This window comes from Peromyscus californicus, unplaced genomic scaffold (assembly GCF_007827085.1).
Source record: "Peromyscus californicus insignis strain IS unplaced genomic scaffold, ASM782708v3 Scaffold_4__1_contigs__length_199733344, whole genome shotgun sequence".
NCBI classification, from domain to species: Eukaryota; Metazoa; Chordata; class Mammalia; order Rodentia; family Cricetidae; genus Peromyscus; species Peromyscus californicus.
This window is the reverse complement of record NW_026294562.1, coordinates 44671484-44684779: the sequence shown is the minus strand read 5'-3', so window position 1 is coordinate 44684779 and position 13296 is coordinate 44671484. Positions and strand designations below refer to the sequence as shown.

General features: G+C 40.7%; 1 protein-coding gene across 1 annotated transcript in view; it reads right to left on the bottom strand.

Moving 5' to 3' along the window:
• The window catches only part of Pcsk5 (proprotein convertase subtilisin/kexin type 5), a 456194-nt gene that overhangs the window by 149687 nt on the left and 293211 nt on the right, over nucleotides 1-13296 (bottom strand). The window contains 3 exon segments of the mRNA XM_052762773.1: nucleotides 2174-2258; nucleotides 5565-5758; nucleotides 9563-9665. Of these exon segments, the coding sequence (XP_052618733.1) occupies nucleotides 2174-2258; nucleotides 5565-5758; nucleotides 9563-9665 (382 nt within the window).

The following is a 13296-nucleotide window of genomic DNA, read 5'->3' as shown; positions in this document are numbered from 1 at the left end:
CATAAACCAGCTAGTTCAGGCCTGTGCTATCCACCTGGCTACTGAGCCCTTGAGGTGAGGCTAGTGCTGGGAAGGAAATGAATTTTAAATTTTTGTTCAGTTTAAATTAATTTATGTCTATATTTGAAAAAACTACACTAGATTCAGTTATTGGCAAACTTCTCAGCACATTTGGAATAGGGTGGCTTTACAAAATTTGCTCTCTCAATTAGATTTAAAAGTATCTTAATACAGATATTTCTCACAAACATTATTGTCAAGTCTTAGAAATATGTTAAGAGCATATATACCAGACTTCAAAGACTTAATAAAACAATAAAGGACGTAGAGTAACTCACAAATAGTGTTCTTTTATGTTGGCCATATGTTGTAATGATAATATTTTAGACACACTGGGCTAAGTAAACTATTTTATTGAAGTCGTTTCCCTTACAGCTTTTTAGCCCATTTCATACAGCTACTGGCACATTCACAATTACATGCATGGCTCTCACATTTCTGCTGTGTGTTCTGCTTTAACTTACTCCATAAAACGTTCTCTAAGAAATAAAGAAATAAGCTCAGTAGTCTTTCATTTCCCAAGGACCAATTATGTAGCAGATGTAAGTCGTTCATAAAAGTCATCAGACTTTACACTTTACCATAGTTTAGCAAAGTAGAGCTTACTCTCACCATTTTATAATGAGAATAATGGAAGACAAGAGCATTTAAGTGACTCACATGAAATCACAATTAATAAATAGCAGAAGAGGATTGCTACCACACCATTTCACTGTTCCTTTAGGAAGAATTAAGTGGGGGACAGGAGAGATGGCTCAGCTGTTACAAGCACTGGCTGCTCTTCCAGAGAACCCAGGTTCGATTCCCAGTATCCACATGGCAGCTGACAACTGTCTATAACTCAGGCTCAGGGGATCTGGTTCCTCTTTCTGACCTCCATGGGCATCAGGCACATACACGGTGCACAAACATACAAGCAGGAAAAAAATGCATACACATAAAATAAAAATGAAAAAGAATCAGGCAGTTGAGCAGACTTGTATTTATCAAGATTATCAAGCACCGAGAAGCAAGGCACTAAGTTACTAAAAGCATTTATGCAAACAACGACACAGCTAATCAGCAAGTGTCAATTATGTTCCAAGAGTGACGAGTGTCAAGGACACCCGCCTGGGAGCGGCCTACACTATGACACTTGACTTTCGATCGAAGATGGAATGAACGAAATGTTCTATTACCACCTAAAAGGAATCCACTGTAGAACAGTTCACTCTAGAATGCTAACGCCATACAAAGCCAGAGCCCTGCACATGACTCAGCATAGAAGACGTTGACCTCTTCCTCAGGAAAGAGGCTTCACAGTCATTTGTGCTGCATATTGTTCTCTTACAGTCCACCAAATATCAGCTTTGGCAATGAGCAAATCATCAATTCGAGGAAAACATCTCCTGGTGTTAAATCTATGTGCAGACCGCAGATAGTCTAATGGAACTGAACCTGAGGTACTTAAGATAAGCGAATGACTGCGTATGTGTAGAGAAATAATAAAGATAAGAGAATAACTTCCCACCATTGAGAATTTAATCAGGCAGACTAAACAGCATTTACTGGCACTATCTGCCTAGTCATTCTCGACTAGCACAATACAGGTCAACCCGTATAAGGGCCGCTTTTCAAGTGGTCATTTTTACTTATATCCGAGTCATCTTTCTTTTACAATTAATTTTTTTTTTTGTGGATTTAATTACTTTGTGTGTTTGAGTGTTTCACCTACATGCATGTATGTGTACCTCATGTGTGCCTGGTGGATCTCCTGGAACTGAAGCTACAGATGGTTGTGAGCGACCATGTAGGAGTTGGGGATCGATCCCCGGGTCCATGGCAAGATCAGCAAGTGCTCTTTAACTGTTAGGCCATCTCTCTACCCACCAAATCTTCGTCTTTATAGGGAATTTATTTGGTTTATAATCTTTCCTTAGCCAAGATGGCATCCCATCTTTTCACATGTATTGTAGAGATAATCCAAATAGCAGGGAAGTGCTTCACTTAGAGTCCAGCTGAGGGAAGACGGAAGAGAACTATTTGTTGACATGCTACTCTCATGTTTTCTATTCAGTTTGCTCTGCAAAGCTCCCTTGAAGGTGGTGTCTCTTGCTGGATCTCACTCTCTTACCTTAACCCGCCCTTGCACTCTGTGCAGTTGTGAAATCCAGTGCATGCTTTACAGTTCTCACTGCATTTCCCGCAAATATTTTTTTCTGTTAAAAAAAAAAGAAACAGTTATTATGCAGTCAACTGGATTCCATAAAAGAGTGGAGATGTCCCAGTGTTTAAGAATGTGCCCTGTACTGCCTATGGGCTCATCTGGAAAGCTGCACTGAAAAGTTTAGGCAGCTGATTGCATGAACTGTGACACCAGGAAGCACCAGGCACTTGTATGGCCCAATGCAGACAGACTCCAGAAACTCAGCTGAAAAATTTATAGTTCTTACTTCTTTCAACTCTTTTTTTCAAAGCAGGGTTTTCTAACTTTAAAACAAGAAATCCCACTCATGAAATGAGGGCAATATTGCTAAGTGATGAAGATGATGTTGTGGACATGGAGTTTAGACCTTCATGCCCAAAGCTTTTAGGACCATCTGGTGAACTGTGGCAGAAAAGGGAGCAGACACTAAAGATTTCAAAGTAAGGACTTCATGTGTCATCTCAAACAGTGGAATGCTTGACAGCTGCTGTGGAGTGAATGTAAAAATGATTTTGTTACAATAACATCTATGTTCTGTTAGAAGTGTATTAGTTGGAATGAATACACCATAAGTTGTCTTATTAAATAGCAAACCCAGCTCCACACCGCAAAAAAAAAAAAACCAAACAAACCAAACCCCCCCCCAAAAAAACAGCAAACACAACAGCTTTATCATGAAAAGTAGTGACTTGACATGTTAATAAAGGCCTTTTAGCTTTGTTAAATTCTTTCTAGAAATTGAGTAGATGTCCTGTTATGCCAGAGCGTAATCCATGCATCCATGCATCCATCCATCCATCTATCTATCTGTCTGTCTTTCTACACAGAACAAAACAAAGCATTGTCCACAGGCTTCTCCTCTCTCTGCTCTTTAAGTGTTGATATTCATCAAGGTTCCAAGGAGATGAATTCCTATATGAACCTACTGAGTATTCTGTGTCTTTCAGCAAGAAATGCAAAGCCCTTGACAGTATTCTAGGAGCTACACTGCAGCCCCTACTGTGACATTAAGAACACAGGTTCTGGCTTTGGAACTGAAGTCACAGGCCTGGGATTTGCACTCTTCCAGTGGGCAAGTTCAGTGTCTCTAGACTCCGGGCTCGCTAGTGAAGACTTCAGTGAACCCTAGCTCTCAGCTTATCTTGGCAAGTTAATGGGATTATTCAAGGGGAAAAGATCAACTATAAATCATTGTGAATGTGTTCTCAGCAATTATTAGTAGCCACGGTCATACCTGATCACTGTGCTGTATGTAAATGGGCTTACTAGAGGGAGAAACTGTAACAGGCAATAGGAGAGACACAGTGGCCACTTGAACCAATGCTATACGGTGGTTGAAGGAACTGAACAGCTTCTCAAGTGTCTACTCCATGGTTCTTTAGAAAGGAATAGTCTGTTGGGTGCTCAGTGATGGAACACACACTTAACACGTGCAAGGCTTCCTAAGAAATACTGTGCACTTCTGTGGATCTCTTATGACCCCCTTTATCTTTTAAATTTTCCTTCCTCTATCAAGGTGAAAGTCATATTCCAAATTTCAAGGCAAATAAGAACCTCAGGAGAATCCCTATTACTCTCAAGGGTGGAATTAGGGTCTGATCTACCCAGAGAATTGCCCACTTTTAAGTTTTACTTCTGTAAAAAATTATTTCTTTATTATTACCGTGTGTGTGTGTGTGTGTGTGTGTGTGTGTGTGTGTGTGTGTGTGTGTGTGTGTGTGTGAGTGTGTGTGCAGGCACACACAGGGAGGTCAGTGGACAATCTTTGGTAGTCTAACCTCTGTCCACTCTGAGTTCCGGGCATTGAACTCAGGCCGTCAGGCTTGCCTGGCAAGCACTTTTGCCTGCCGACCCCTCTCGCAGCCTGAGAACGCCAATTCTTAAGAAGCAAGACTTTTCTCTAATCTTCAAAGAGAAAAGAGTCTCAGGTTGTGCAGCAACATGACATTTCAGTGTTCAGTGCCATCACAGACTGTGTGTGATGTGTGACCAATTATCTAGAGCTCAGAAACAAAGCCAGGGATACCTACAACCCTGGGAGGGCCACACTGAAGCAAAGTCTGAGCACAGACTAGTGACCTTGTGTCTTGCCTGTTTGTTAACTACAGTTAATAAGGGCTAACCTTTGAGAAGTTACACATGAATGAATGGATTGCTGTTTAGTAAAGCGATAGTGTTCTGGCTGTAAGAAATAAATACCCCCTCCCCAAACCTACTGGTATTGCCCTGTCTAACTCCGTTTCATCTCTAACTCAATAAAAGGACTTTCCTTTTTTCTTTTCCATCCCTCCCTTTCTTACTTCTTTATTGTCTTTCTTTAAAATTATGTATCTATCTGTGTGTCAGTACATGCTTGTGAATGCAGGTATCCTCAAGAGCTAGAAGAGGGTACTGGGTCCTCTGACATTAGTTACAGGTGGTTGTGAGCTGTTGTGAATGTCACTCAGGTCCTCTGGAGGACCTGAGCCTCTTACCCACAATCCTAACCACTAAGCCACCTTACCAGATCCATGAAAGGATTTCTTCTTCCCTTTCCTAGGGGACTACAGTACTTGATCATCTTATGGACCATTATCCTCTTGCTTGTTTCATTAGTTACTATTTTAGATCATTTATTCATTAATGAGTGAAATGTTTCTGACACATGTTCATTCTACATTTCATGTTTTTGAAACTTTTCAAAATCCTGATTGGTTAATGTGCAGATGTGAGCAAGTCTGACTGCCATCCTACTGATCAGGTTGGCCAACAGCTGGCTCCTGGAAACTTGGACTAAGGGAAGGTTTCCATCATTCTGATGAGACTAGCTAACACTGTGAAAACTATACAAGCAGCATGGTTTATGGTGTCTGCCTGGAAGGTAGTGTCTATCTGTTCAGCTCCTAATGATGACCAGGGACATAGAGTATCTACTGAAGTTCCCTTGTATATAGTGTTTCATGCATGCTATCACAGACGGTTGCTGGGGGGATTAAACGTATGTTGAGTGCTCACTCTCAGAAGCATGGTTCTAGATTCCTTTAGACTTCCCTATTTCCCTTTGCTCAGTTGACTTCACATCCTTCTGCTTTAATAAATTCCAGGGGCAATTACATCTCCAGCGTTCTAAGTCTACTAGCATATCATTATGGTGGGAGGGATTGTGAGGGTCCTCTGCTACAGGTAGTTGCAGACACCTCTATATAATACTTCTAAAGTATTTCTTTAATGACCTGAATAGGTTCTGTTTGATACTAAGCAAAGCCCAGATTTCATGCATAGAGTTACTCAAATGAAAACCTTATCTTTTTAAAAACCCAAACATTTGAAAGCAACTCACTGGTATCCTGGTATGTCCCATCAGGGCACTGAATAACACAGCTGCTGGTCTCTTCATTCAGGAAGTAGCCATATTTACAGGACAGGCACTGATCACCGTGGCTGCCAAAGCAGGATTCACAGTTGGGCGCGCACTTCCGGCACCTCTTCTTGTCAGCATGGTAGTGGCCAGGAGGGCAGGTGGAGACACAAATTCTGCATTGTGGGATGGTAAAAAGAATGGTTACTCAGCAATACTCAGACCTCAGCATTCTTGTTGAAAGGTCAACAGTTGCCTGCAGCTTAAAGGTTAATTTTCAGCTGGGATGCCAACACCAGATCCAAGGCACCAAATCTGCCTGGTAAAGCTTCCTCCTGTGCAGGGAGTCGGAGGGGCATTGCAGCTAGACAGCACCACACACAGTAAACAGGTATTTCATTGTCTGCTATCTTCTAGTCAAGGTCTAGCTATGTGAAAGAAATGATAACTGGAGTTTGAATCTCGAGAACTAGCCTATGGTGTTGAATCTGGGGAAAAACAAATACAGGCCATAGCTTTATGGAAAAGATCATTAAAATAATGTGTTCAGTCCACTTCTGTGTGAAATTTGTCATATGGCTTGTGTGTACATGTAGGTAGATGTGCTGTGTTCTTATCTAAATGAATACATACACACACACACACACACACACACACACACACACACACACACAATTTTGTTCACCAGAAACCTTCTTCTTTAAAAAAGCCAGCTTCCTTAATTATCTATAACTGAAAGCAAGGCTTTACTTATTTAAATACCTATTGAGCACCAAGTGAACACCAGGCGTTTTGGTTAGCACAGCAGATAGCACCAGCACCGAGACAGCGGAGAGCCTTTCTCCTGGAGGCATTTAACATCTAGCATGGATTTAAACAGGACCTGAGCTTGGCTGTATCTGCTCAGGAGCCTGAGCACGGTTCCTAGAACACAGTTTTGCCTCAAAGAGGATGAGAAGGTAAGCTGGGCTGGAAAAGACGTGATGTTGGTTGGATGGGCTTTGTGTGGGCAGGCGCTGGTTTGTAGCTTGAATCCACGGGGACATATTTGCATAGCCAGAAACCAGAGGCTAAGAGGCACAGGCTCTATTTCAATGCCTACAGTGGAAGATTAAGAACAGAGACCAGTATGAATGGTCACATGTTAGGGAATGTAAAAAGTGAGTATGTCTGGCCCAGGCACTCACATGTCCAGGAAGGACAAACATAACTTCAGACAGGATGATTCAGTTCAACAGATGTATTTTACATCATGGTGGCTCGAGTTAATAGTAACATGTTGTATACTTGAAAATTCCTAGAAAGGTCAATTTAAAATGTTCTCATTACAAAAAAATAATGAGCATTTGAGAATATATATATTGAATAGTTTCAGTCATCCTACAATGTACAACATCATGTGGTATTTCATAAATATATATGTAATTTTAATTTGCTAATTTGCAAAAGAAAGCACTAAAGGAGAAGACCAGCATGCTAAGTGCACAGCTGGTCTCACCTCACCATGCCTCCAAAAGTGAGAAAGCATTTGCAGTTACATGGCATATATTCTGCATTAACCTGACTCAATTTGGAGTCACCTAGGAGCTACGCCTACAGATACATCTATGAGGATAGTTTCCAGAGACTGAGTTGAAGACCCTCCCTAAATGTAGGTAGCACCATGCCATGCATGGACTTGGGTCCCAGACTGAATACAAAGGGAAAAAGGAGAAAGGAAGCTGAGCACCTATGCTGAGCTGAGTGCTGACTCACCATGGCTAACTGCCTCACGCTCTCTCCACTACGCCTATAGTATCTCGATGAACTATTTTCCTTCAGAGTGGGAGTCAAAACAAACTGCTCTTTAGCTTGCTTTTGACAGGTATTTTTGTCACAGCCAGAGAAAAGCAACTAATGCAGAGAATCGGTATCATGAGTGGGGTTATCAGCTGTGATAAACCTGACCATGTAGTTACAGGACTGTAAGAGGAATATGGAAACATTTGAGCATGTGGAAATTCAGGCTACAGAAGCACCAAATGCTCCAAGGAGAGCTGATGGGGCCACCCCCACAGAAATTTATCATACCAGAATGCTGAGAAAAATGCAGACAACAGAGGCCTGGTCTGAGGTTTCAGAGGGAAACAAGGACTCCATGTGACCTGCACTAGAGGTCATTTATAGTACGTTCTGGCAGAACTGCACTCTCTCTGGGTACTGAGCATTTGAGTGAGGCTCAATAAAAAGTTGTAGCAGTTTGGTGGAGGAAACTGTAAGACAGCCTAACGTCCATGCTGTGGTACGGTTACTGCTTACTACTCTGGTCAGAGTGAGTGAGAGCTAAAAGATGTGAAACATGTGCCTGGGTGAGAAAAACAGGAAGGGAGTTTCAAACCATCACTAAGGACAGAGGTTTAATCCTCTGAGAGGTCCCTGAAACCTTACACTCCTTCCTGGAGGAGCATGAAAAGGGCCATTTCGGGAAGACCCACACTGCATGCTCTCACTCGGGAAAATGCAAATCCATCTGAAATGAGGCTGACTGAGCTGAGAATGGTGCTGACATGATGCCCTGCTGAAAACAATGGCCCAGGGAAGCCTTTTCATCATATGTTTAACTGCCAAGGCACAGAGGCCACTGCAACTGAGGTAAATGGGGGTCAAGCTATATTTCAAACTCACACCAGAACTTGACAGCATCATTTACAGTGTTGGCCCTTTTGGGCAAGCATTACAACGTTATGGAGGCTTATATCTAGGTTCCAGAAAGCTGCTAGGGACAGTCAGTGTGAGGCAAGGTCAGATTCTCTGCAAGGAGGCTCTGAGAGGTACTGTGTGAAGCTGGGAAAGTAAGGCCTAAGACACAAGGGAGACCCTAGGATGTTGGAGATGCCAGGACTCTGGGATGTTCATGAAAGAAAGGTATAGTCAACGAATGGAGCCATTTTATGAGAGAGGAAACATGTGTTGCAGGTGGCAGAAGTAGAGGGGTTGGCATAGCCAAGACTGTTGGAGGTCAGATTGTGACAAGGGACCCAGACACTAGACTAGAGCTGCAGGATTCCATGTTTGCTCTACTGGGTTTTGATCTTGCTTTGGTCTGATCTTTCTTTGCAACACCCCAATTCTTCAACTTTGAAATAGAATGTATATTCCATGCCATTATATATTGGAAGTATGGAACCTGGTTTTATAAGGGATTACAGTTAAGAGTAAGTATGTAAAAAGTCTAAATTTAGAGACTTTAGGTTTTCGAATACTGTTAGGTCTGTGAAGATTCAGGGGATTCTTAAAGAGTAAGAATGCAATGTACTTTACATTATAAGAGGGTTATGAGTCTTGGAGGATCAGAGGTGGGATGTAATTATTAACAGTAATATGCTTTAGTTTTGAGTTGACCAGGTGTAGACCTGGGATGGTTAATCCTCACTGTCAACCTGGAGCAACTTCGAATTAGCTCTAGATGTGCCTGTGAAGGTTTTTACAAGGAGGTTTAACCTACAAGGAAAGATCCACTCTGAATATAGGCAAGATCCCCAGCTTATTAAAAAGAGGGAAAAAGCAAAAAGTCATTTGAACACCAGAAATGACCAGCATTGCTCTGTTTTTTCATGATGGGCACAATGTGACCAGCTCCTTTTGGACCCAGCTGTCATGCTTTCTCTGCCAGGATGGACTACGTCTCTTCACACTGTGAGCAGAAATAAGCTTTTCCTTACTTTTGTTGCCTCTGTCAATTGCTCTGTCACAGCAAGGAGAAAGGTAACTAAAAACTATGCCAATTTCTCACTGTGGAAATCAGTATGGTTTTCACCCTTGGGAATGACAGGACTGTCATGAGCCTCAGCAGGAACATCCTTTTTATACTTAGAGCTTGGTAGGGGAACCTGGGAATACAGCACTATGTATGCATCCTCTATGTGGTTGGCCCCACAGGAATGCCTAGGACATATGGGGTATGCTTTAGGGAACATGTGAGGATACGGCTTGTCTCTTACCTGGTGTTATTTTTCAGTTTGTAGTAGTAGTGTAAACAGTCATTGCAGTGGTCTGGTCCTGGCCCATCACAGCCAACCTCACTGCATTCAGCATCACAGGGACCTTTCAAAAAGAGATCAGAAGTTAGAAAAAGAAAATGATGCTAGTAAGTCAGTTTAATCTTGAAGTTGGAATAGAATAAGACATTTTAGCCCCTTGCCACAATGCAGTGACAATTTCTTTAAGATGGAGGAACAACGGTCAATGTAGCTATAAGCTCAAGACAGAACCCTTGATTGAAGGCAAAATGTCAATTGCTGAAGAGTCAAGAATATAAATTATGGGCATGTCCTGGTGTTTATATCACATATGGTAGCCTTGGGGCTTTGGGAATGACAATAAGCATTTGGTATTCCAATGATCAGCTCCACTGTAGCAAACTGTAGTTACCATGCATAGCAATAACTATATGGTATTTATGGACAAGTTAGATTATCAACAAAAAAACCTCTACTCAACACCTAGAGACGATTTTGCATCTTGTCTAAGGTCATTAAAGACACTGAGTTATCTCTGAAATACTACAGCCGTCATGAAATATCACTATGGTATATGGCACCAACTCCTCAGGCCCTAGTCTTGGATCAAAAAGTGCTTCAGGCACAGAAAGATTTAAGTTTGTGTTCTACCGAAGATCAAAGGGCAGCTCAACGAAGGTATGACATATAAATTCAAAACTGCCAACCAGATTAAAGAAGTCCACACTTAGGATGAAGGTTCCTAAGTTCTTGTGCTACACGTTCTTTGGTATTATATGAGAGACAATTTATAGTAAGCAAAAAGTACACCAGTGGAGTGGGTTGTGCTGTGACTGGCACAGAGCATGGCATGGGTAATTCAGAGAAATATTTTCTTTTTTCTTCTTGATCTCCAACTTTTAGTATATCTGGACTCATTAATTTTAAGCTCCTTCACATCAAAAATTCTTGTGGTTTTAAATACCTATACATAATTTCTTGAAATATGCAAAATGTAGGTGAAGGGAATCAGAAGTACTTGAATTCTATTGGCTTTAATCAAAGTGATTTATTGCTTAACCTCTGAGGTCTCTTTTAACCATTAGAGAATTAGGCTCTATAATTATTATATCACACAAACATAAAATGCTAGAACTCAGGTAGGAGGACTTGGAAAAAGATATGCTAGTCACTGATGAGAACCTGATTTTCTAAGAGTTACAATGGCTTGCCCAGAATCACATGGCTTGGAAATCTGGGATCAAGAAACACCCAGAGGTCTAGTACAGATCTGTTTAAAGGAAGCAAATCATGTATTTGAAATGTCCTCATGGTCTGAATGGAATAAGTGATTTTAAAATTCTGAGGGCTTGAAGGCATTCCTGATTAATTCCAAGAGTCATTTGACAACACTGTTTATTTCTCTTTCCCAAAGAGTCTTAAATTGATTTCTAAATTAAATTTCACAGCTAGTACAACTTGGGACAGTTCAGCCATCCACCACTGTACACCAGGGGAGGGGTGACTGTGTTGTGTGAGTTAAGACAGCTGCGGATATTACAGTCTTTGAGAGTCAGTGATACGGTCACCTGTGCCTCTAATCAGATTGGCCTCTAGTGAAGGCTAAAGACACACACACACACACACACACACACACACACACACACACACACACAGAGACAGACAGACAGACAGACAGACAGACATAGGTAGCCCTAAATTTTCATTAGATGATATTTTTATACATTTAAAAACCCTACAAATATGTATTGTGATATGTGCCAAAGGTGTATGTATGGCAGGTTCACACACCATGTTCCTTCTTTTGCAATCTTAAATTGTTCCAGATATAGCGCAGCCTTGTGAATTTCAGGATAATGGTGACATAAAATTGTCTTTGTTCTCTTACAAGTGCCAACATCAATGCTCTAGAAATGTAATCAGAAAGAGACAAGGATGTGTTATTGTGCTCAGAATTTTAACATTACCAAATCTGAATCTGAATTTGTCAAAATTGGGATACAAGAGAGAGTAATAGCTTATTTACTGTTGTGTTCCATTTATGATTTTGGATACCCTTTCTCCTGTCACAGAAGATGAAATGGTTTCTAGTTATAATATAAACAGTAACATGACAAGCTCAAAGCAAAACAAGATGAGACAAAAGCTGACACAATCTAGCTCTGGTTAGCTCATTTGGTCTTAATTATCCAAGCATGTTATTGACTCCAGGGTATACTACCTATTTACAATAGAAGAACCTATTGCACATTTAAGACATTCTAATCAAATAATTAACTAAAAATGTTTACCTCAGTATCAAGAGGGGAATCCCTGAACTAAAGGAACAATTTTTTTTTTGTTTAAAAATACATCACATTTCAATTTATAAATACTTCTTTATTAGGCAGAGCTTTGGCAAATGATGTTATGTGTCATATCTTGAAAGGGCAGGATGTCCCTAGAGTTGGTTGTCAATACAACAAGACAAGATTCAGAAATAAAGTAAAAAAAAATTAGAAAATTGACTTCAAAACATATAAATTAAATAAAAAGATGGGCCACACATTCAGAGAAAAGACAATAATGCAGTAGGGTAGCAGACTTCCTAAATATTACTATACATAGTGGAACAGTGTGGGATTACTTTCCATGACAAGGGCAACAATATTAAAAACAACTAAGTATGACAAAAAGAAGAAAATTACATCAGGCTAAATGATTTCAATAAAATGGTGCTTTTTTATTTTTTTTATTTTTATTTTTTTTTTGGTTTTATGAGACAGGGTTTCTCTGTGTAGCTTTGTGCCTTTCCTGGATCTCGCTCTGTAGACCAGGCTGGCCTCAAACTCACAAAGATCCGCCTGCCTCTGCCTCCCGAGTGCTGGGATTAAAGGCGTGTGCCACCACCGCTCGTAAAACCAAATAAATAAATAAATAAAAATAAAATGGTGCATGTTCTATTTTATATGGAAGACTAAAACAAAAATAAGTCTTCCCATGAGATTGCATGTAAATTCCAATTAAGTTCAAATGGGAAACTAAACTGAGACTTTAGTCATTTAAAATTTCATCTGAAGAAGAGGAGGACAATGATCTTTATGAAAACTGGAAGTAGATGTTTGACAAATATTAAAATAGACTACAGGGGTTGAAGGTAGGGTATGTGTGTGCCAGGCTCCAGCACAGGAGAAGAGAGGAGAAAAGGGGGAGAAGTCAGTGGTTTTATTTTATTTTATTTTTTGTCAACTTGATTAGTCATCTTGGAAGAGGGACTTCGGCTTAGGAGCTGCTTACATCTGAATGGCCTGTGGCATGTCATACTGCATTGTCTTGATTGCTGTGGGAGTGCCCAGGCCACTGTAGGATGTGCCATCCCTGGGCAGGTGGGCATGAGGTGTATAAGAAAACAAGCTGAGAAAGCCAAGGAAAGCAAGTCTGAAAAGGAGCCTTCCTCCATGGCTCTTGAGTTCCTGCCCTGACTTCCCTTCTCAGTGGACTATAAACTATGAGCTAAAACAAAGCCTTTCATCCCCAAGTTGCTTTTCATTCTCCATAGCAACAGAAAGCAAAGTAGGACAACAGGGGAGAAGAGAAGAAAGAGAAAGAGGAAGAAAAACTCATGAAAGTAAAATCAAGAAAGACACTCGAGCAGGTGATATTGGTTTAGGAATTATTATGTTGATGACTTAGAAATAGTGGATCAGCAGAGACCTTGATCTAAGAACTCACTACAC